This window comes from Rhodamnia argentea, chromosome 5 (assembly GCF_020921035.1).
Source record: "Rhodamnia argentea isolate NSW1041297 chromosome 5, ASM2092103v1, whole genome shotgun sequence".
Classification (NCBI taxonomy): domain Eukaryota; kingdom Viridiplantae; phylum Streptophyta; class Magnoliopsida; order Myrtales; family Myrtaceae; genus Rhodamnia; species Rhodamnia argentea.
In genome coordinates, this window is record NC_063154.1 from 3,837,761 (window position 1) to 3,861,240 (window position 23,480).

General features: G+C 42.8%; 3 protein-coding genes across 5 annotated transcripts; all 3 read left to right on the top strand.

Annotated features, from left to right (window-relative positions):
* The first annotated feature begins 7,973 nt into the window (after nt 1–7,973).
* On the top strand, nt 7,974–11,959 carry LOC115752428 (serine carboxypeptidase-like 27). Its single transcript, XM_030690609.2, has 9 exons — nt 7,974–8,676; nt 8,781–8,876; nt 9,013–9,105; nt 9,200–9,285; nt 9,369–9,629; nt 10,144–10,271; nt 10,378–10,473; nt 11,066–11,171; nt 11,553–11,959. The coding sequence occupies exons 1-9, from the start codon at nt 8,295–8,297 to the stop codon at nt 11,691–11,693; spliced, it is 1,389 nt and encodes a 462-aa protein (XP_030546469.2). The 5' UTR covers nt 7,974–8,294; the 3' UTR covers nt 11,694–11,959.
* Nucleotides 11,960–13,497: 1,538 nt separating this feature from the next.
* LOC115754135 (serine carboxypeptidase-like 28) lies at nt 13,498–16,606 on the top strand. Of its 2 annotated transcripts, XM_030693094.2 has the most exons (9): nt 13,498–14,107; nt 14,216–14,311; nt 14,595–14,687; nt 14,774–14,859; nt 15,074–15,334; nt 15,611–15,738; nt 15,826–15,921; nt 16,014–16,122; nt 16,216–16,606. In XM_030693094.2, exons 1-9 carry the CDS (start codon nt 13,711–13,713, stop codon nt 16,369–16,371), a joined length of 1,422 nt encoding a protein of 473 aa, XP_030548954.1. In that variant the 5' UTR covers nt 13,498–13,710; the 3' UTR covers nt 16,372–16,606. The 2 variants fall into 2 exon arrangements, with proteins under 2 accessions (XP_030548954.1, XP_030548944.1); XM_030693084.2 differs by having other exon boundaries at nt 15,611–15,921.
* A 287-nt stretch (nt 16,607–16,893) lies between these two features.
* LOC115751185 (tetraspanin-5-like) lies at nt 16,894–18,673 on the top strand. 2 transcript variants are annotated; one of them, XM_048278594.1, is made up of 3 exons: nt 16,894–17,521; nt 17,616–17,959; nt 18,494–18,673. In XM_048278594.1, exons 1-3 carry the CDS (start codon nt 17,033–17,035, stop codon nt 18,501–18,503), a joined length of 843 nt encoding a protein of 280 aa, XP_048134551.1. In that variant the 5' UTR covers nt 16,894–17,032; the 3' UTR covers nt 18,504–18,673. The 2 variants fall into 2 exon arrangements, with proteins under 2 accessions (XP_048134551.1, XP_030544812.2); XM_030688952.2 differs by having other exon boundaries at nt 16,895–17,527; nt 17,622–17,959.
* Nucleotides 18,674–23,480: the final 4,807 nt, after the last annotated feature.

A 23,480-nucleotide genomic window follows, 5' to 3' on the forward strand; every position in this document is an offset into this window, starting at 1 on the left:
TTTTCCTTTTTTTTGTTTTCCTTTCTTTCATTTTTTATTTTCTTTTTCCTTTTTCTTTCCCCTTTCCTAGCCAACGCCGGCCTCGCCCGAGGGCCGTCCACGCCACCATCGGGCGGGGTTGCCCTGGCCTCCACGCCGGGCGTTTGCTTGCCCTATCTGGCGAGGAAAGCCCTCATCTACATGGTTGCCTCGCGGAGTACTTCAATTGATCAACATTTCATGAACTTGTAAAACTCTTCGGTATCACTATATCTCAGTATCATCTCTTTCAGAGGTTGTACTCTCTGGAAATCAGCCCGATGGATCAGCCCATCTGGGGATCTTGCAGGAGTGGTTCGGCGTTCGCTAGTGGAACTCTCGAGAATTTGCTCTCCTCTTCATTCTAGCATTTGTGATGCTTCCATTAGTCTTGCTGCGCCGTGTTGGTGAGTATTTGTAGACCATCTTTCTTTTGACTCCCATGCAGTCATCGGAGCGAGCAATTGTGGCTAGAAAAGCCCTAACCTGAGCTGGTGGGCTGGTGTCAGGCGACCCTCGTCCAACGGTGGCATGGGCGGCCCTCATGCGAGGCAGGCGTTGGTTGGGGAAGGGGAAAGAAAAAAAAAAAAATTATAAAACGGTAAAAGACGAAAATGCCCTTCAACCGAGCCCTTGTTTGAAACAAAGAGGCAACTCGGGCCTTTTTTGAAACAAGATTCACTTCAATACTTTATTTAAAAAAATATATCATCTCGAGTATTTATTTGAAATTTTTCCATACTTGAATGACCGGATATTTACATACCCATCGACAAACTTCTCTACCGTTCAATATTTTTTTCAGTTTGTTCTGTTCATTCACTCTCAAATTCCATTATTTTTCCATGATTTCGCAATTCAAGTTTTCTAAGAATATAATCGGATACAGAATAATATTTCCTTCAGAAAAATATATTCGCGTTTCTTAAGTAACGAAATTTAAGTGAAACTTTTATTTTACTTACGTCTATTTCGGGAGAAAATAAAAACGGAAAAGGAAGAAAAAACCAAGTGAAAAAAAAAAAAACAATCGTCCTTTCCAATCAAACGGAAATGGACGTATACGGTTCCCGCTCTTTGATCCGTTCCGCTAGATGCCATTTTCGGTCATCTCTGAAATCGTCCTTCCTCGGCATACGTCAGGCATGACGCTTGACGACACGTGCTCAGTGTCTTTTCTTCTGCGGAAATATTCACACGAACCCGATCCCCACCGAATCACAAATCAGGACCGTCGAATTTTGTGGGGCCCATATCAGAAGATAAGTTACTGGTTGTGATTTACTTAGATAGTGTCCTGTAGTCAATGAGCAGGAAAGATGTACGCAGCACGTGCAAGCACATCCGAGTTATACTCGAACTGGTCGGGCACGACAAGCGCGTGAACGAGGGTTGGCGTTGATATACAAATAGCAACTGCTAATATAAATTAGGAAAAAAGATTTTTTTTTTCACATAAAAAATCCTAAATTTCTATTGTAACATATTTACCCTAGATATTTTCTCAACCTCAAATTTATACTCGCTTGACACGTTTACCATCAATTAAGATTTCATAAAATGATGTTTCAACCAAAAGGACATCATTTTTATTTGCACGGCCTGCCTTCTGTCATTCATACAAGCGGATTTTTAAGGTTGTTCATTGACGAAACCTTATCGAAGGGTAAATGTGTCATATGGATACAAGTTCATGCCTTTTGGTATTATAAATAAAGTTTATGATTAGCGTGTCAAAATAAAAATAATTTGAGATTTTTAATGACTTAAAAGTTTCGTTAACAAGTGTGCCAATGAATCTAGGCCAACCATGCGAGCATTTCAATAAAATGACATTACTGACCTTAAACAAAGGTCTTGAGGACACTTTTTATCATTTAGGTTAATTTAATTAGCCTAATGGGCAAATCTATACAATACTCATTAGCCAAATGGGTATTTTGTGTGAAACACTAGTGTAAGCTAGTTCACCCTTTTTTTTTTCCACAGGAAAATTCCAAATAAATCAAAGTCCTAAATGCGAGAAAACCGTCCATAAAGTTATAAACTTATTGTACTTGTGGCAATTGAGTTATAAACCTTTTAAATTTGCTAATTAAGTCATAAATCTTTTCACCTTTTTAGATAATTTTCCCTTGATCTGGCCATATCCAACCCACGATGAAGTACGAGATAGCCAAAAGATAGTCCTACTTGTTTTAACTATTTTTATTGATTTTTGTTTTTTTTTTTTTTTTGTTTTAAAGGGGTGGCGGGGCCGTCGGCCACTGGTTGAGGGCCAATGAACCTTGCCAACTATTGACTTGTCGGACCCCAAGCGAGAGAGTTGTGACCCCTTGCCTAGGCTCTTGCGAGCCCTTGCTAGACCCGGCGAGGGCTTCGTGACCCTCACCCGGGGGTCGGTGACCACCTAGCGGGCAATGGAGGTCGCCTGTCCTTTGAACAAAAAAAAAAGATTAAAATTATATTGATATATTATTAAAAATTGTCTGCGTTATCAATGGCCATGCCATATAAGCCGACGTCCACATTGACAATTTCCAGCTAAAATTGATCGTATGGACTTAATTGGAAAAATATGAAAAGGTTTATGGTTCGATCGATAAAATTAAAAGGTTTAAGAATTTTTGGACAATTTTCGCTCTTGAAATTTGAAAGGTGATTCTTATGGATAATATGGAAAACACATTCTGCCACATTCAATTTAAGTTGGTAACTAGTCTGGGTTAAGTTTTATTTACTATCGAAGGTATACTTGCTTGATAGCCATCATACTATGTTATGTACAGATTTTTATTTTATTTTTAAACAGCGGACAGAAACATGAATTCCATTCAGGTGGGTAAGGGCTTGGTTTGACACAAAATCGGTCGTTCCCGCTCCTGAACGACAAGCGAAATTCTATCTATTCTCACAAAAGTGTCGACCTTAACTAGATGACCTCTATGGGATGGGATGGACCAACTCTTGTTACTATGGTCAGATCGTCCCAGGCTAAGGCGACTAATTGAAGTCACTTCCTGCTTCAGGGACATATGGTCTATAGTAGCAAATGAGCCGGTGGCACTGCAATCGAACGCGATCTAGGCTGCAAAGGCACTTTTGCTCTTGAGGCCTTTGATCGGAAGCTTTGGAGCTTGTGGCCAAGGCAAAGGGAGCGGAGGCCTCTAGACTTGAGGCGGGAAAAGGAAAGGCTTATTTTCTCAGGGAATACGCACACCGCGACCCAGGAACGGTGCCAATTGGTCGTACGTCAATGCAGTTCGACAAAAGCGTCTAGGCACATTCGCTCACCTGCATGGGTATTATTGTCTCCTAGAACTTTAAAAACATCCCATGACACTTTAAAAGCATCCCATGACGAGGTCCATACAATCTCCTTAGGTTTGCTTCCTTAATTATAACTATCATTATGCTATGTACATTAGGTGATTTATTTACATGTTATTTGTGAAAGGAAAATAACAGACTTAACGTCAAAAACATTTGAAGATGGCCTCGGGAAGCGGAAACCGTGTGGATGTCACGGCCCAATACGTGCAATCATGCATCAGCTCGTCCGAAAAGCCATCATTTCTTTGCTTCACTTATTTTCAGTCCTCAACATGGTAGGTCCATTTTGTGGTCGAAAAAGAAAACATGGTAGGTCCATTTGAAGGCAAGAACACATAATTGTGTCGTGAAAAAAGTTCTCTATATATTGGAATTGTCCACTCAGTCCATTCGATTTTTTGGCCGGAAAATCGTTGATATGAATATTTTTTTTTAATATTTTTTAATTCATTTTTATTATTTTCACATATTTCCTTTTTATTTTTATTTTTTTCATTATGACTGGAGAGGTCCGACAAGGTTCGAGCCCTGCCTAGCCACTAGTGAGAGTTGCCCTCGCCGGATCTAGCGAGGGTTAGACACTCGCGGCCCTCGCCCGCCCAGACGTTGGCGAATTCAAGCCCAAATTGAAAATAAAAAGAATGAAAAATGAAAAAAAATAAAATCATATATATTCTTAAAAATTATAAAATTGTTTACATTAATATCGATGGTATCATGTAAGACGATCAATATTTATGTCGGTAAGTTTTAGCAAAAATTTTATGGATGAACCGAATTGACAAATTAAAAATGTTAAGATTGAATTAATGCAAATACAATAAATTTAAGACTTTTTTTCTTGTAATTTCCCAAAAGTTGGAGTTACACCTTCTGTGAAGTCGAAATAATGCAGCGTTCTCCGTAAAATCCATGTGATCTAAATATATCGGCATATTAATCATACATGTCACCTCGACATCTTCAAGGACAAGGCTACTTTTTGTTGAAATTCTCGTCGATCAATACAGGGTTGATGGAAATTGTCCACTCACGGCAAGATTTGCGTTTCACTAATGCTCTCTATTAGAGGATAAAGATATAAGTGGTGAACCATTTTTTAGATTTGTGGATGAAAGCGAGGACCTGACTTGGTCGGTCAGTCCTATAGTCGTAGTGGTGGCTCTAACATAGTGTTTTTTTCCCCACTAATCGTACGATGAGAGTAGCCGTCGATGGGTATCGAATGAAGCGGTGTAGATAAATGCTAGATGGTAGACAACATCGTCAACCTCCGATACATTTGAAAGCTGCGAGTGATGGCCATTCTGCGCGATGTCTTCCTTTTGGACTAGTTCATGAGCAAGGGAACTGTAAATAAAGACAGAAAAGTGCTTTTGTTCCTAAATTAGACGAAGAAAGTGGATCAATAGGCACCTAATTAAATCCTCCAATTAAGTGGTATTGCGTGGGAGATGTTGTTCCATAACGTCTCAAGTCTTAACAAGCCATGCCAAATGAGAATACCATATTAGAAACCCAAATCGGTTTCCCCCCCTTTTTAAAAGCTCTACGTAATTTCATCTAGTTAAAATGAGACATAGAGAAAGATTAGTGCGTATTGGGAATGATTAAATTTGAATTGATTGTTAATTAAGGACGAAAATGACGAAGTACCTTTGTTTTCGCATTTCTAACACCTAAGTATCGTTGAAGTATTGTCTCACATCGCCTTATCAATGGGCTCTAAATGCTATTTATATTCATGGCGTCTCCATCAATTCATCAATTTAAGTTTTTAGAATAATTAATAGTAATCCCATCAAAACCTCATATAGTATCAAAGTAGGAGGTTTTGTCAAATTCAACACATCTTCAGCACATATGAGAGAATGTGTTGAAATATCGTCCCATAAATGATTTTTACATTCACGTGGTCTTCCTCCACTATCAACTTTAAGTGTTTAGAATAATTACTAGTAGTCCAACTTCTTGATTTCTCAAAGGGCATTCGGAAAGGTTTAAACTCCAAAAAAAAAAAAAGTGAAGTTGTGGTCGATGGATTAATGAATTGAAAGGGTTAAGATTTAGAATAGGAGGGCAAAAAGCTTTCCTTTGTTGGCTTCTCGAAAAAAAAAAAAGGTTTCGTTGACTTTGACACTACAACAATTTTTCACACAAAAGATGCCCATCATGCGATTTCATAAGTAGATTGTTGATGTAAACCGAACTCAGAAAATTAGTTGAGTAGAGAAGAGAGTGCCGAGTCCGTACTAGGATGTTAGAATTGCATTTTCTCGTGAGTCCCTAGTGCGGCGCCACTCAACATATATCGTGCGCTCTACTAAACATATTACATTGTAATTTTACACAAAGATTTAACGCTAAATTGATAAAATTGAAAAGTTAAGATTGAATTAGCATCCGTATAATAGGTTCATAACATATGAGCACCTTTTGATCTCACTTTCAGTATATTCCTAATAATGCCCTTCTAAAATCAAATAAATTGCTAATAAAAGGGACGAAACCGTCAATGCACATGTTACTAGTGGCATGTAACTTCTATGTGTTGGTAAACCTATTGATTCCTTATCTTCCGGATCCACTATTAAATTTTCTCGCCCTATTGGATATTCACCCCGCCCTGATCCGACCCGACCCGTACAGAACCGGCAATCCATGGTTTTGGGGTAGGGATGGAGCGAACTTTCATGCGCTGTACCACATGCAGGGAGGTTGGGAATGGGTTTGGTCAGCCCCACCCACTCCGCAAATCTCCATTTTAAATATTCCTAATTCTAGTTTCCTTAAATGAATTGTTCAATAACTTTTTTATTTTCAAATTGTTTTCATTTTATATTCCAAAGGGTTTTAATAATAAAAACTTCTTGTTTTCTTTTTTCATTAATTGCTTTGGTACATGAGGAGATTCGCACGTCTGCGGAATTGAGGATGCGGCGTATAAACTTGCCCGGCATAGGGCACCGAGCGGGCTTAGGGCGCCTCCAGCAAATGTGGGCAGGGGATGGAGGATGCAATCCCGTCTCCTATCTCACCACATTGTTATATTCATATTCCTCAATTGCGGCTTTAAGACGAGAATCGCTCTGGATATTTGGTAATCGGATTTCGGCATCCTCAGAAGAGAGACTAATTGCGCACGGGCATAGCCGCGTGAGCCCGAACATCGGTACTTCTAGCTGAACTCGGATCCGCCCAAACATTCGCAAGACGAGTGTGCAAGCAATTAGCTACAAGTCCTATTCTTTCTCTGTCTTTTGAATGTTCAAAGCCAGAATTGCTCGAATTGTACATGGGATTGATTTTTCCCGCCCCCTTTCCCCAACTACCCGCTTCTTTTTTCTGCTTGCTATGTTTGACTTCACTGCATTTAAGTAATCAAATTCGTCGCACACACCTCCTCAACTCGCCTCACCTCGCCCGGCCAACCCAGATGGATCCAAGATCACAGAAAGTGCCTTCCGCTTTCGCGCGTTGAATATGACTAAATTCGACAACCAACCCCATGTGCGCCTCCGTAGTTGTAGATTGGTCCTCTTTTGGTTGCTTGATTGGCCGACTAAAAGCCAAGCATCGCACGAGAACACACCACCTACGCTCAGTCTACATAAACAAGCCATTGAATGCGTGGACCCTGCATCGGGGCCTCTGATAACTTTTCCACCCGATGGTTTCGCCGCAGTCGCAGGAATCCGTTCATCTTCTGTGGCTGGGGCTCTACTTTGCAAACCAAGTTGATTCTCTCAAGCTCGCAGAGTGATCAATGGTCTCTTCAGATTTCATGCTTTGCTATGCCTAAAGATATCATAATGCCATTGCACTCTCACTTCGAGTTCACAGTGCAACATTCGTCGACTGATAATTGCTTGGACATTAGATTCTTTTCATTATCTTATAAACATTACATTTTTGCTTTAGTCGTTAGTCCTGTTTCTTCAAAAAAGATTTCCACCAACATGATGGCGGTGATGAATTCGTTAGGGGAAAAAGACAAAAAAGGAAAAAAAGAACCCAAAAAGCTGAAGGAAACACGAACTAAATGCTAGTACAGTTCAACCTAATTCCATACGTAATTGATTTCACCACAAATCCTTCTTTAATAGGCGGCTAAAAGTAGTGCCGTATTATAAACGTCTCGAGGCAGTTATCGAAAATACTCGAAAATGAACGGAACTTCGTATATCAACATTTTTCTATCAAAAGAAAATATCAGCATTTCAATTTCGTATTCTCATCTTTTAATTTCTGAATAAATCTAACTCGTGCCCTAAATCAGTTTACTAAGACACACATGCAATTTGGCGGTGAACATGGAAATAAAATCAAGCCCGGATTCCCGTTGTCCATTGAGCCCGCTCTGAATTACCCCTGACTGTCTTAGTCAACTGCTGCATCTCAATGCATTTCAAGGAGAACCGGCTAGCTTTGGCACGTATTTGGCTAGATGTGACCGGACAAACCTCTGGACCCTGGTAGATAGAATTACTACAAGCATTATTTCTTCCGTTTTCGTCAGGACACGAACGATGAAATGAATGATGATCAAACGTTACCCAAAGAATTCCTCGTTCCCAATCAATCATTCCCATTTTGAAATTTTATTGTTTCTCTCTCTCTCTCTCTCTCTCTCTCAAATGGAATCTCCTTATATTCCTGTGAAGTGTGAAAGCTTGTCGGGATCCTAACCTCCCATCTCCCCCTCGGCCGCAGAAATATCCCGTCTCGCCATTGAATGGGCTCTGCTTCTTTCCCCATAAATTTCACTCCTTTGCACGGCAGACTGCTTCGTGAATCGCGATTCCCGTCCCTGTTCTTGATCCCATCGGTCCGCAGTCAATTCTGCATTCGACCTCGTGCGCGGGTGTGATGTGTTGTTGACTGCGAATCCATATCGGCGCTCGTGACTTGTGCCTTTCTTTTTTTTTGGGCCACGAATCAACATGGATCGCTCTCGCCTCCACTTCCTTCCGCTCTCTGTGTTGCTCTGCCTTTCGCATCTATCCGTCTTCGCTCCTAGCGCTTCGACCTCGCAGGAGCGAGAGCGGGACAGGATCGAGGAGTTGCCCGGGCAGCCCGGTAATGTGGGCTTCGCTCAGTACTCCGGCTACGTGACTGTGAACCAGCAGGCCGGAAGAGCGCTGTTCTACTGGCTGGTTGAGTCGCCGGCGAGTCGCCGCCCGGAGTCGAGGCCCCTCGTGTTGTGGCTCAATGGAGGCCCCGGTTGCTCTTCCGTCGCTTACGGAGCAGCTGAAGAGATCGGGCCTTTCAGGATTAGGCCCGACGGGAAGACTCTTTACTTGAATCCTTACGCTTGGAACAAATGTGAGTGCGGTGACGTGAAAATTCGATTTTGGTTTTGTTACCTATTAAGCACCAGTACAGAGATATCGGAATTCAATTGAGTCGTGTCGAATTGTTTGGGACAGTGGCGAATTTGCTGTTTCTCGAATCTCCAGCTGGTGTTGGGTTCTCGTACACCAACACGACATCGGATTTGTATACTGCGGGCGATCAGAGAACTGGTAAGTGCTGACTGCTGAGTGAGTCTGTTTGTTTGTAGTATACGCATAGAACATGGGCTCCTGCAGAGCCTGGTTTTAGCATAGAAGACGAAGAATTTGAGTTTGACATCCATGGTTTGCTACATGAATGGTTTAGCTGAAGATGCGTATGCTTTTCTGGTCAACTGGTTTGAAAGATTTCCAGAGTACAAGCACAGAGATTTCTACATTGCTGGGGAAAGTTATGCAGGTTTCAGATTTCTTCTTCGTCAATTCTTCCATTTATTTATGAGTCTCCATGTGGGAAGTGACCAGTTTAACTTTACGTACTTCATTTGTGACAGGCCATTACGTTCCACAGTTGTCTCAACTTGTTTATGAAAAAAATAAGGGAATTCAGAATCCGATCATCAATTTTAAGGGATTCCTGGTAATCATAGATATTGATCTCAAGCTCGAAGAACGATGTCCTGGCATCATCATTCCTTTACTTTTCCTTTCACCCTTTTTCAGGTCGGGAATGCTGTTACAGATGATAATCATGATTTCATTGGTACTTTCGAATACTGGTGGACCCATGGCTTGATTTCTGATTCTACCTACCATGCCCTCCGAGCTGCTTGTCTGTATGGATCTTCGCAGCATCCCTCGGCGGACTGCATGAAGGCCCTTGAAGTCGCGTCGGTGGAGCAAGGAAATATTGATCCGTACAGTATTTTCACGCGGCCTTGCAGTAATACTTCGTTGTTACGGCACCACTTAAGGGGTCACTATGTGAGTACTTGTACCTGACAATGTTTGCTTGAACTGAATAAGCGGATTTGACGCATGCTTGCCGACGTTTATCAATTGAGCTTTACCATAGATCCCGAATTTTCTCCAGTTCAGATTCTACATAAGATATTGAAGAGCTTGGTAACTACTAATGATACACTCTGGTGGGTCATCTGAGATCCTCCAGCACCCATGGGATTGATCATTTTAGTGAACGCCTTCCTTTTTCTGAGTCTCATCCTCATTGGATGAGTAACTTTTCTGGCTTATCCAGGGATTTCACCCTTAAAATCTCTCATGTTAGAGTTTTTGGCAGAGTCCTGTGAGGGTCGTGACACCAATGCCTGGTGTTTCTGCAGATTCAAGTTATTTATTGTTTCATCATCATGGACACTCTACATGGCACTTCTCATTGTCACAAAAGATATATACTGTGATTTTTCCTCTGTTGCTAAATTGCAAACTGCCTAGTGAATTTTGCTAAATCAAGTTCTCTGTTGCCTTCTATACTCAGCCGTGGATGTCCAGAGCGTACGATCCCTGTACAGAGAGGTATTCCGAGGTTTATTTCAACAAACCGGAAGTTCAGAGAGCACTTCATGCAAATGTGACCGGCATACCATATGCATGGAAGACATGCAGGTGCAAGATTGCTCTTGAGTAGATTACAAATATGCGCCGGTCATATAGTAACTGCCCACCAAGCAAAAGTTATGCCTGCTAATTCATTGAATTTTGTTGTCTACAGCGATATTGTTGGGAATTACTGGGCAGATTCTCCACTTTCTATGCTTCCTATATACCAAGAGCTTATTGCAGTCGGTTTAAGGATATGGGTGTACAGGCAAGTTTGTGCAGATTCTCCCACTGTTCTGTTTCTATAATCTTATTTTTTTTAGAATATCCTTGATCATGACACTTGATAGTCATTAAAATATCTAGACTCATCTTCTGCACGACCAGGTAGTGACTACTTCATTTGATAGAGGCAACCTTTGATGGTCAGAGTACCATCACTTGTTGAAATCTGTTCCTCTTTCACTGTTGTAGCGCACATCTATTCCAGTTGGCCGATTGGCTATTATCAATCTTTAGCAGCTCCTTTTCCTCTTAGAATGCGATATCGTAGCTTATACTGAAGCCTGATTTAGTTTTGAGTTGAGTCTGTCTTTCCCTGGCATGGGTCCTTAATTTACCTTGGAGATTCCTTTTGAATGATTATCTAGTGAGGTGCTCCAGGAAGTCTTCCAGAGAGAAGAGGGTGGAACACTGAGCATGACTTGTTCAATGGTTGCCTGTCTACCATCTCTATTGATGCATATTGGTCACAGTTTCATTTTGTCTGTTGCCGTCTTTTGAGTTTCAGCATGTCATGTTAGGGTGTCGCTTGTTATATTATATCCTACATCTGACATCTGATCAAAATCTCTCTACAGCGGGGACACTGATGCTGTTGTTCCTGTTACTGCCAGCCGATACTCAATTGATGCCTTGAAGCTTGCCACTGTTATCAATTGGTACCCATGGACCGACAATGGGAAGGTCTGTACTCTTTACAGTTAGATTGAGATCTTGTTCTTTTACTTGTCTGCAGTTAAACAAACTTGAATTTCTCTTTTGCTCTTCCAATCTTTATCTGTAATACGCTGGCTCAGATCTCACCTGCTTAAAGTAGCAGATCATAGCAGCTGTTTATACAGGTGTTCGACAACCTTTTGACTTCTTTCACTTGCGAGATATCACCTGGCTAGTTAATCAGGCGATATTCACGGCGATACGTTTGTTAACCTAAACTGATAAAACAGAATCTGATTGTTGACCCTCTTCTCAACATTAACCAGCCAAAACCGTTTCCAAGGAAAGTTGATTGAGAACTTTATCTGGAAGTGCTTGCTTGTCCTCAAACTTCTTCTGGCGATACAGGTCGGTGGGTGGAGCCAAGTTTACAAGGGGCTGACATTCGTAACGGTGACTGGAGCAGGACATGAGGTTCCACTCCACCGTCCTCGACAAGCCTTCATTCTTTTCAGATCATTCTTGGAGAGTAAACCTATGACAAGATAGAAGAAGCCATTACTTTGGTGCAGTTCAGTGTGAATATCCGAGGAAAATTAACGGAAAAATTCTTTCTATTTATGAGGATACAGAATAAGAAAGATGCACTCCCCTCGAGTGCCTATTGATTCTTGCCTCCTTTGTGGAGTTCCTATTCAATTGTTTAGGCCATTCATTACAGATTGTTGGTCACTAGAAGAAAGAACGGCCATGATGAAATGTCTTGAAGTTGTCAAATCCTTACCCTTCAAAATCCAGAAGGAAGAATGATTCTTCGCAGTTTTCCTATTGATGAATGTACTGTATTACTCTCTCAACTCTGAGACCTTGCTTGTGGGGGTTCCGGGGGTCTTGGCTTCGTCGAAAACTACTCAATATCTGTTCTATCTGTCATTTTATAATCGTGTTCAGTGATCCTGGTGTCGAAGAAAGATAACATTCGCTCAATATTTCCGTTTGACACATACAAAAAAGTCAGGAAACAACTGATGAAAAAGCAAAGTCATTCAGAGACTTAATAATGCCTAGGCGTGGATTATTTGTCTCCCTCATTTAAAAAACTCCATCTCTTCGCACGGGATCTAATTCTTTATAGCCTAGAACAGAAGCCCGTGAGCTAGGGCGTGGCACGAGGAAAAGTGAGCTGCCCTCACTTCTTCGGATCCAAGAAAATGCCCTGTTCAGGAAAAGTCAAGAAAATGCCCTGTTCAGGCCCAAAGTAACATACAATTCAAATAAAACACTTGCCCTGTTCAGGAAATGTCGAGATGGATCAGCACGATGAAAGGTGTGGATTGAAACCACGTGACCTGTAACTTGTAAGTGATGCCTAATGGTTTGTAAAAATAAACGGCGCCATCCAAGGACTAAGAAAAGGTCAAAGGAGGGGGGGATGTTAGTCAACTGAACAGTTGGCTGATCCTTGATCGTGCAAAAGAGTGAAAAGTAAAGAAAAGAATGGTAAGTAGAGTCTTGAATGGTTCATAGAGATCCGATATTAGGTCAACTGTCCACGATGAGGCCTTGATGTAGATGGCTTTGACTTGTGTGGGATCCAATGAGTTCCTGATTTGATGATGGCTGTCTGAGGTCTTGACTCAGTTTTGTTTCATTCAAGAATTTTTCCAGATCATGAGATCGACGGCAACATGGGTTCTGACTTCTCACAGGTTCATACCTCCTTTTGCTGAGCGGATTCATAAACTAAAGTTTTTTTTTTTTTTTTTTTTGGGGGGGGGGGGTGATCGTCGGATTCATAAACTAAGTTCAGACTGTCCTAAATAAACTCTGCAGGTCTTATGATGAAGCCGAGTGTAGATCTGCATAAAATTCCACAACACGAACTTCACACTCGGCGTTTTCCGTCGAAGAAAAGCATAAAAAGAAGAAGAAGAAGAAGAGAAGTGCACATCAGAGTCAGCATCCAGATGACGTTCTGTTCAATGTATTAGGTACATACAAACCTACTGATCCCCACAAGGCCCTTTCCATAAGTACTAACTGATTAAGCATTTTTTTAGCATGATTTAGAGTAGGTGAGATGGGGAATTCACATCAATCATGTTGTGTCGGTCCGCCTTCCTCCCCAATAAAAGATACAACTCTAGCAAAGACGAGAGATAAAAAGAGGACAATTCGAGAGGTTGAGATTGTTTTTTCGAGAAATTTCATTAATTTGAGGACCTATAGAGTAAAATTGTACTGAGTATCAAGCGACTGGGCGGTCTCCCTCAGTCCGTTAGTTATAAAGTATGGCTACCCTGCCCGGCTGCCCCCATGGAAAAAAAAAAAAAGTCAGAGCCAGCATGAGCTAAGAAATCGAGTTTCACAAGCAACATTAACAATAGTATAAAAACGATGCCGTCCTGGCCATCCTAGAACGAACCTATGAATCATTCACATGGCACAATAAATTCCCAGGGCATCACTTAGAAACCAATTCGCAAAAGTTTCACCGAGCTGAAGACGAACTCCTTTCCAAAAGCTGCCCAAAAGCTAAACAGGGGACGTGTCTTCAAACCCAATCATGAGCAATAAGAACACGAGCAAGGACACTTCTTGTTCTTTGCCTCACCTTCTTCTAGTCCTCGCGATCTTGCTGCTATCTTTTACTTCTGCAACTTCCGTTAATGTCCAACAAAAGAGGGACAAGATCGTGAAGTTGCCGGGACAGCCAGGGAATGTGACCTTCTCTCAGTACTCCGGCTATGTCACGGTTGACCCCAGTGCAGGGAGGGCTCTGTTTTACTGGTTGATGGAGGTGCCGCGCAGTCTTGGCCCAGCATCGAAGCCACTGGTCCTGTGGCTGAATGGCGGGCCTGGCTGCTCCTCGGTGGCGTACGGCGCGTCAGAGGAGGTGGGGCCGTTTCGTGTGAGGCCTAACGGCAAGACTCTGTACCTCAACCCCTATGCTTGGAACGCAGGTGAGCGAGCATGAATTGTGGTGTGTGGAGTGCAATGTGCATGATATGAGATTCTACGTCGTAACATCTTCATGCGCAGCTTGATTGTGATGGGGTTTGGTTTTGCAGAGGCAAACTTGCTCTTCCTGGACTCTCCTGCTGGTGTGGGGTTTTCTTACTCCAACACGTCCTCTGATGTGTACAACCCTGGTGACAAGAGAACAGGTCTCTCTCTCTCTCTCTCTCTCTCTCTCTCTCTCTCTCTCTCTCTCTCTCTATATATATATATATATATCTTTCTCAAGTCGAAACGACAAAAATAGTTCTAACACTCAAATGAACGCGCCTTTATAATGGTTTAATGTGAACAATTCGGATTCATCTGAACCATTTGAATCAATCTGGCTGTGGATCGACTCCTCTCCAGCAATCTCATGCGAGATCACGAATTCACTGCCGATCGGTCTAGGCAAAGATATGCTTCTTACCAGCTGTTTTGGCTGTGCAGCTCAAGATGCCTTCACATTCCTGATGAATTGGCTTGAGAGGTTCCCTCAATACAAGCATAGGCCTTTCTACATTGCCGGGGAAAGCTATGCAGGTTCAGAACCGATCCCATGCACCTCTTTTTTCCGGTAACTGTCTCAATCTTTGTTTTGATTGATGTTCGCTTTCCGTAATCTGCAGGTCATTACATTCCTGAGCTGTCTTTGGTCATTGCACGGCACAACAACGGGACAAGGAACCCAGTTCTTAACTTCAAAGGCTTCATGGTACGTCATTGTGTTGTCCTCGACTTCAAAGACCTTCTTGTTTGTCTCTCTCTCCTTGGATAGAATGTCGACGACACAAAGCCCGTATAAAATGACACCTTATTTTGATCGACAAGCATTAGAGATCGTGACGTACATCGAGATAGAGGCAGACAAGGTTAGTTGGATATGGATACATCTCGTGTCTTTTATCTGATCCAGTGTTGCTGGGCAGGTGGGAAATGCTCTTTTCGATGATTTTTATGATACCATCGGCACGTACGAGTTTTGGTGGAACCATGGATTGATATCGGACTCCACGTACGCGGCCTTGAATGAATCTTGCCCGTACGATTCGTTCCTCTTCCCTCATGACAAGTGTAACGCGGCGCTTGTCCGCGCTACTACCGAGTTCGGGGATATCGACCCTTACAGCATTTATAGCAGCCCTTGCCCAGCAACAGGCACGCTGAAGCACAGGGCGGACCAATCCTTGGTGAGCCTACTCAAAACTCATATTGGACAAAAGAAAAGCCACGAATTTTACTACCCTCATTTCTTAAACGAACATTTAAACTGTTCTCGATGGATCAAGAAAATCACGGTTCAAGATAACTGGCAGCAAGATGAAAATTCTAGGTAGAAAGTCGCAATTCAAGGGATTAGTGGGCCAATTAATCTAATTATTGCTAAACTTTAAGTGTTAATCTAATCGAACATATTTGTGTCAGCATATACTCTCTTAGCTCATCGTCTTTCCTCTTGACCTCAGCCATGGAAGTTCGGAGGGAACGACGAGTGCATAGTGATGTACACGAAGAAGTACATGAACCGACGAAGCGTCCAAAGGGCTCTCCACGCCAACGTCACTCGCATCCCTCATCCTTGGGTCACTTGCAGGTCTCGCTCCCTCGAAACTCGTTGTGGCATTTCCTCAAACGCTTGGGTGACCCCTGATTCCACCCATTGTTTTGTTCCTCTCTGCAGCTCTGTGGTACGGGGAAAGTGGACAGATTCTCCGAAATCGATGCTTCCCATCTACAAACAGCTCATAGCCGCGGGTCTTCGGATCTGGGTCTACAGGTCAGCTCTCGTCTTCGTTATTTCCTCCTCCTTAGCGATGCTTCATCACATCAGACCGTTCTGATTCCCCTCTTGAACGCTGTTGTCGACAGTGGCGACACCGACGCCGTGCTGCCGCTATCTGCGACCCGGTACTCCATCAAAGCTCTGGGGCTCAAGACCAACACCAGTTGGTACGCTTGGTACGATGATCGCCAGCAGGTAATTCCTAGCCTACACGTTAGGACTTTCAAAGAAAATGCAAAGATTTGAAGAGTTGAGAGGAATCTGACATTGGGTGCGAATGGGATCCAGGTTGGTGGATGGAGCCAGAAATACGAGGGCCTGACTTACGCGACGGTGAGAGGCGCGGGACACGAGGTCCCCTTGGGCCAGCCCAGGCTCGCCCTCTTCTTGTTCCGGCATTTCTTGAGCGACCAGTCCTTGCCTGGCTCTCTTTCTAGTTCCTAGTCCCCCCCCTCCTCCCATTTGTACATTCACTTCATTTTCGCATCTTCCTTCTTAATTGGCCCCTGAATTTTTGGCAATTTTTTTTTGCTATTTTCTTTTTGGCTTTTGATTACGATGTCGTTGAATAAGAGGCTCTCCACAAATAAATCGAGACGAGAAAAGGATGCGAATGCCGCGCCCTGCTGCTTTCTCCGTTCGCAGTTTGGTTTCTTCGTTATTTCTCTGTGTTCTTCTCCGTTCGCAGTTTGGTTTCTTCGTTATTTTTCTGTGTTCTTGTTTGGGTTGTACAATTCAAAAAGAAAAAAAGAAAAAACATAAGAAGTGAACAAAAATCTCAGGGCACTAGATTAACGAGTTCCTTAATGGCTAAGAAGTGCGAATTCTATATGGTCATTGTCACGTTTGGGATGTAACTTTTATAATTGAACACCCAACACACGGAAAGCCAAAAAGAACAAAAAAAAAAAAAAGCAGATCAAAGCTATGTTTTTTTTCTTGAATTCTCGAAGCTTTTTGCCCTAAAGCTAAAGGCGCAATTGAACTTGTGTTCTCATTTAAATACACAACCTAAAGGAGACATCGCATTTTGAGATTGCCAGAATCACCTTCCCTTACTCCTTCCTTCCCCATACTCAAAACGGACTCGTAGTATCTTTTGGCAATGTGTCGTTTCATGAGCAACACGGTGGTTGGTTTCTTGAACCTCCTCTCGCTCTTGGCTTCGATACCCATCATCGGAGCCGGCCTGTGGATGGCGAGGAGCGGTGCCACATGCGAGCACACCCTCCAGACGCCGCTTCTCGTGATCGGCTTCGTTATCCTTGTTGTTTCTCTGGTGGGATTCATCGGGGCATGCTTTAACTTGGTGTGGGCGCTCTGGGTCTACTTGGTGGTCATGCTGTGCCTCATAGCAGCCTTCATGGCCTTCACCGCGTTCGGGTTTGTGGTCACCGCCCCTGGCGGTGGGGTGGCAGTCCCTGGCCATAAGTACGAGGAGTACAGGCTCGAGGGGTACTCGACGTGGCTGAGGGGCAGGGTCAAGGACCCTCGCTATTGGAGGACGATCAGGAGTTGCCTTTTCAGGTCAAGGACGTGTGAGAAGATTGCCTCTTGGACGCCTATTGATTACTCGGTGAAGGATTTGTCTCCTATACAGGTTAGGCTATGGTCTAACATGTACTTTGCTTAATCTCGATCTAATTTCATCCGAGTAGGTTCGATTTAATTAGAGGCACCTCTTTTAAGTGCAGTCGGGATGCTGTAAGCCGCCGACATCTTGCGTGTACAGTGGGGAGGTGGCGGTGGCGCAAGACCCGGACTGCTACAAGTGGAACAACGCGCCGACGTTGCTGTGCTACGACTGCGACTCGTGCAAGGCCGGAGCGATCGAGGAGGCAAGGAGGAGGTGGCACAAGATCTCGATGCTCAACGTGGTCGTGCTACTGCTTCTCGTTCTGTTCTACGCGGTGGGCTGCTGCGCGTTCCAGAACGCCAGGAGAGAGGACGATCTGTATCAATACCCTTACGGACGCGACCCTCGCGTGCCCAAAATCTGGCCCGGGACGAGGCGGCACGACAGCTACTGGTGGTGAGTTGAGATATTCATTGCTTCATCTCGTCCCCAATGCCTTCCTTAATGCAATCACTTACTCCTCACCTTTTCTGTACAAGGGGTTTTGACTTTTTTGTGTCTTCGAGATTACCCTAAGTTGGCCCATTTGCTTTTCCTTTTTCCCTCGTGACCAGTGCCCTTTCGGACGTGCACCTTCTGCCACTCGAAATTCAGTGCAATCTTTCTATTATGCTTTTTTAATCCTAAACCTTTTGGCATGATCGAAAGATTTAAGATTAAAGTGGACACATCATCAAAAGGTTTAAGACTAAGGTTTAAGATTGAATTGACCATTATATAATATGTTTAAGACTTTTTGGACAATAATCTCATATTGTAAGATCTCTTTTTAATTTCGCCATATCTTTACATGCGGTTGGCTTGATCAAGTGAATTAAATTAAGACATGATCACTTGCCGGACACGCTACGATTTTCATGTCATTTGCTTTGCTCTTCTTCTCTTTTTTTTTTTTTTCTTAATGGATTTTTCTTTTCTTTTTGATTTTAGGTGTTGTTGATCCGCATAGAGATGGGCTGCTGATGAAACAGGGGCATTGAGCGAAAAGCTGGTGGCTCCACCGTCCAACGCATGCATACAAGAACTATGAATACCGAGCGCAACACCTTTGTGTATACCGTCAAAATTTTCCCTCTAGGAATCCGCAGTTAATGTAGTAACTTCTTTTTGTAACTTTTGGTGGGTAATTTATTCAGAAAAGAAGATCGGGGAGTTGCAAAGCCGATTGAAGGCCAGCTTGTGTGATTCCTCTCTCCGGCCTAGACCGAGTTCGCCCAAGCTCATTATCTCCTTGACCCATGTTAGTATCATCGATAGAAACGTCTTTCGTCGGGTAATAAACACCTACACTTTAGTCCACTTAGCCATCTCCCCCAACTGAAAAAGTACAATCACTATCTAACGGCGTTGGAGAGATATTTCGAATGAAAAAAAATAACAAATCAAGAATAAATCTTCTTCCGAAAGAGCTTTTTAAGAAAAGTTTGTTATTTAGAATGGAGTGTCTATCTCATGTCATGTGTGATTATTGCATTGAAAACAGAACTAATTTTACAATGGCGGGGAGCAAACGTTAATAAGATCCTTGTTAAAAAGCAATAGACGAAAAGGAGGGAAAGAGAGATTCTTAAAAGGCTTAACGGCTCGATCAAGAGTTGTCCTGTAACTCGTATCTTAAAAGGCTTAATGGCCCGACCAATAGTAGTCATGAAACTCGTATAGTTTTTGTTAGAGATATGTTTTCCTTGATTCCGGATATCTCTCAAGATTGTATATTATCTTTCTTGATTGATCCCGCTTAATTGTAATTAATATTTTAATTTCTATTAATATATATAGTCATCCTTAAAAACCCATGCTATACTAAGTCTCTTATACTTTTTATAATGAAATATACAAAAATTACACAATTAATTATTTCTGATTTATGCTTATCTTGGTATCAACACTCTCGTTGTCTGAGTAAGTTCCCATCGAGTCATACGGTGGTTGTAGCCACGTTACGCCAGCGGCGCCGGTGTCTCGTTTCCAACTCTACGTCACCGCCCTTGAGTGTTCTTCTGACATTTTTTGTTGTTTGTTTTGGAAAACGAATATACCACCAGACTCGTCTCAGACTAGCCAGATCTTGGAGTTTTGTCATGATCTGCCACCGGTTGCCTCCTCATGTGCCATTACGCGCCGTCACGTCTTGGAACCATCAAGTCTGATGCGTATGAGTGCTATTTCGACACTTTCATTGGTTGTTTCGAAAAAACCAATACCACCATCGGACTTGCTAGTCTCATATGACCCAAATCCAGAAATTTCGCTGCCAATACCTTTATGATATTCCATCTCAGATATTGCTCATCGGCATTGGTTTGGTAGTCACATGCCGCCACACATTGCTACGCATTCCATGCGCCGCTCCTCGTGTCAATCGTTGACATCATCACAAAAATCATTAGATTCTTACTTGGTAACAATTCGATTCTATCTATCAAACTTCAGTTTGGCCCATTCAATAAGACTAAGGACGCATGAGATCTACTCACCATACGATATTCCATTTCGGATATTGCTCATCGATGGTAACTGTTAAGGAATTTGCATTGCATGCATTAGGAGAGAAATCGGTCTATTAATGATTTTTTATCATTCGTGCATTCTATCTGGGATCAATTAGTCTTATCTGAGCCATAATGGAAAGCCACTTCTGATGCTTGCAAGTTTGTTGAATATCGCAATTGTAGACGTATCATAAAATTTCTGTCTGAAACTTGATGATGAGTTCGAATCTATGCGAGCTCCACTTCTACGTCGAGGTCTATTACGTGTCTTGAAGAAGTTGGCTTAAAGTGTTTGACTGAGGAGGCTTGACTTACTACATTGTAGGCGCAACGCGTGAACGCACTACTTTGTCCACTCCTACAGATTTGGTGCTTGCCACCCGCAACCAACATGGTCACCATGCATCCAATTGCCATCGACGACAACCCAGGCAACCGACAGTTGACTGGAACAGTTGCGTTTAATGTAACATGTATTCAACGAGGTTCACCGCTGCTCGATGAAGCAGAAGCCGAAGCTGTCGCAAGGATAACCAGTAAAGATCAGCAGAATCTCAGCAGCAGCACCGGGTCACTTTGTGCAGAGCCAAGTGCCCTCGAGAAGATAGACTCTGAACAGCGTATCTCTAAAGATGGGCTGATGATCGTAGGTGGATGTGGAACTTCACCTGGGAGCTGCATTGAGCTACTCGAGTGCCGCTTCCTATATAGCTCCAAGCATCCACTGTTGTAGTAGTATATGGGCAATCATTCCTCACAGTTGCTGCCGGAAGAATCCTCCCTCCATTGAAACCATTGCCCGGATCAAAGAAGCTCCATCCTGCTTGCCGAATGCGAATAATGAGAGTAAGAACTTGCACATTGAGATGGCTGCTGTTGAGACGGGCACCAGTAAAACATTAGCGGGTGGCTCCAATGTCCAACTTACTCACCCAAGAACTGTGACTACCAAGTGCTCACATTTGTATAAACTTCCAATTTTCCCCTAGAAATCGGCATTTTTTTTTTGTCCAAATAGCATTGCATTCATTTCCCCATAAATACGAAAGAGAAACAAGGCAGTCCAACATCAATTCAAGACAAATTTCAGACAACTTCAAAGCAAAACAAGTTTCAGATAACAAGATGAATTGTCAAGATAAGGTTATAGATCACACACTCGGAGAATAGATCTTTGCCTTCTTCAAACCAAACGTGCGCTTTCGTGTCTTTCGGTATGGTCAGCATTGGGTGTGTCCGAGTAGCAAGGCTTGCACTCATTCGCATTAATTCAACCAAAGTTCCTTAGCCTTACACACGAATTTTTTTTTTAATGATTTTTGACTTCTTCAAACCAAAATTGAGGTCCGATGACCTAATTGTTCTCGATAATGAACATACACTGAGATTTTTAACTATTGCTGTGATTTTGCCTTTAGGAGGTGCACATTTAGATTGGCATCCCCGACATCATTGCGATTCGGAATAACAAGGTTGAACGAGCAAAGATTTCACATCCATGATTGTGAGAGCAAAATCTTCACGAAACTCTTCCGATTTTCTTCAAAATTGAACTTATACACTACCAAAAAAAAAAAAAAAAAACAAAAAATCAAAACAGCAAAAGAAAAAGAAAAAGGGAGGAGAGATCTAATTCAAACCCTCTCCTCCTTGGAGGTTGAAGAAGATGGTTGTGCAAAGATGATATGAAGAGGAAAGAGGAAGAGATATTAGAAATCCTAGTTAATGCCGTAAAATTTTTGCTCCACCCCCTGATTTGAGTTTCTTGGGGTGTTCTAAAGAGGAGCTTTGGATAAGTTTCAAATACTTTTAGAAAGTCACGTGTTCTTGAGCTTTTTTAACTTCAAACACTAGCTTAAAGGTGAGACTTTTCCTTATATTTATTGATAGATCATCAGCCCCTTTCAAAATCGATATAAGATAATTTCAACACGTGGTAATAGTACTCTCGGAAGCTAACAAGTCGTGTACTCCAACAATTTGTGTTGATGTTGAAGTAACGTAAAACCTAGCGACACCTTCGAAAGGCTGTCGCCACGAGCCATACCAGCAAAATCACCCGAAGGAGCCGCCATCGAATTTCGGGCACGAAGCGACGTGTCCAACCGAATGGACCGGAATCCGTCAAGTCGCGTTAAGAAAATCTAGATAGTTTAGACAGGTAAGCGAGAAAAGTCGGCTAGTGATGCGACATCATTGGGATGTATCAGTTGTTTGTCCCTTCTGCAACGTACGTTTGGGGTCTTCCCTTGCTTGGCCGACTCAAGCCAACGGGTCAAATAAGATCAACTGCAAATTGGCTAAAGGGAAACAGTTACAAGAGGAAAGAGCTTTGATCTGGGTTCGGACATGCGAGCCAAAATCAACTTCACGAGGAGGAAAATACTAACATCACCTTCTTCTTCACATTTCTAACCCTACAATCCGGCCATGTCGGGATTGGTTCCCGGCTGCTATCGCTTTCGACGACGACTCCTTCCACTGGTTCCTGCGAATGTCGAATTGGTTTTTTATCCACAGTCCTGGAATTAGTAGAGAGGACACTGGGATTGCCAGCTTCCTCTATTTATTGCTTATAACACGGTCCTCGTTAATAAACGCAAACCGTCCCTTCCGCTTGCATCGAGCCAGGTTCCGCACCGCAGGGCGACCGAGTTTGGCCCCCGAAGGGCTAGTATAAGAGGGTGGAGTAGTGGTTTGAAAGGGTTACGAATCAAGCACTTGACCATTTAACTAGCTCCTCAAAATTTAATTTAATAATTTTCCCCGATGCACAACATATGACGACCCGTGTACCGGACAGCCCCATGGAACACAGAATTCTATGCTAAATCTTTCTTCTCGGACGCATTTTTTCAGGGTATGCTTATATTTTGGTCACCTGTGTTTTATTCCTACAAAGATCTTAAGGGCTCACTAATTTACATGCTCCTCATGAGGGAAAATTTCAAATCAAGACTTAAAGTTTCTTCACTTTCTCAAATAAAGATATGAAATGAACATTATTTCAAATAAGGGTCTACATTGCTCAAATCGTTTCAAGCACTAGTGAGGACAACCCTCACCCAGGCCGGCGTCGAGCGACCCTCGCCAAATACGGCGAGGGTAGGGGCGCTATGCATCTTTTTCATTGAAGCATCTACCTCTCTGCAAATCCTCAATTTGAACCCAATTCGTCAAAACCCTAACTCTCTCGCGTTGGCTATTGGGCGATAGAGAAACCATTATGAATCAGTAGTGACCCAGAGAGAGAAGCCAAATGGAGCTGAGCAAGGGAGATCTTCACCAAACTCGAGTAGAAATGGTTGTCCCACTGCGAGGCTGCCAAGCGCACTCGCCTCCTCTGCATCAAAGGCGTTGCGGGACCACTTGCATTGTCGCCAGTGCTGCCCTCGTCCGCCTCGAGGACCAGATCCCCATCAGGA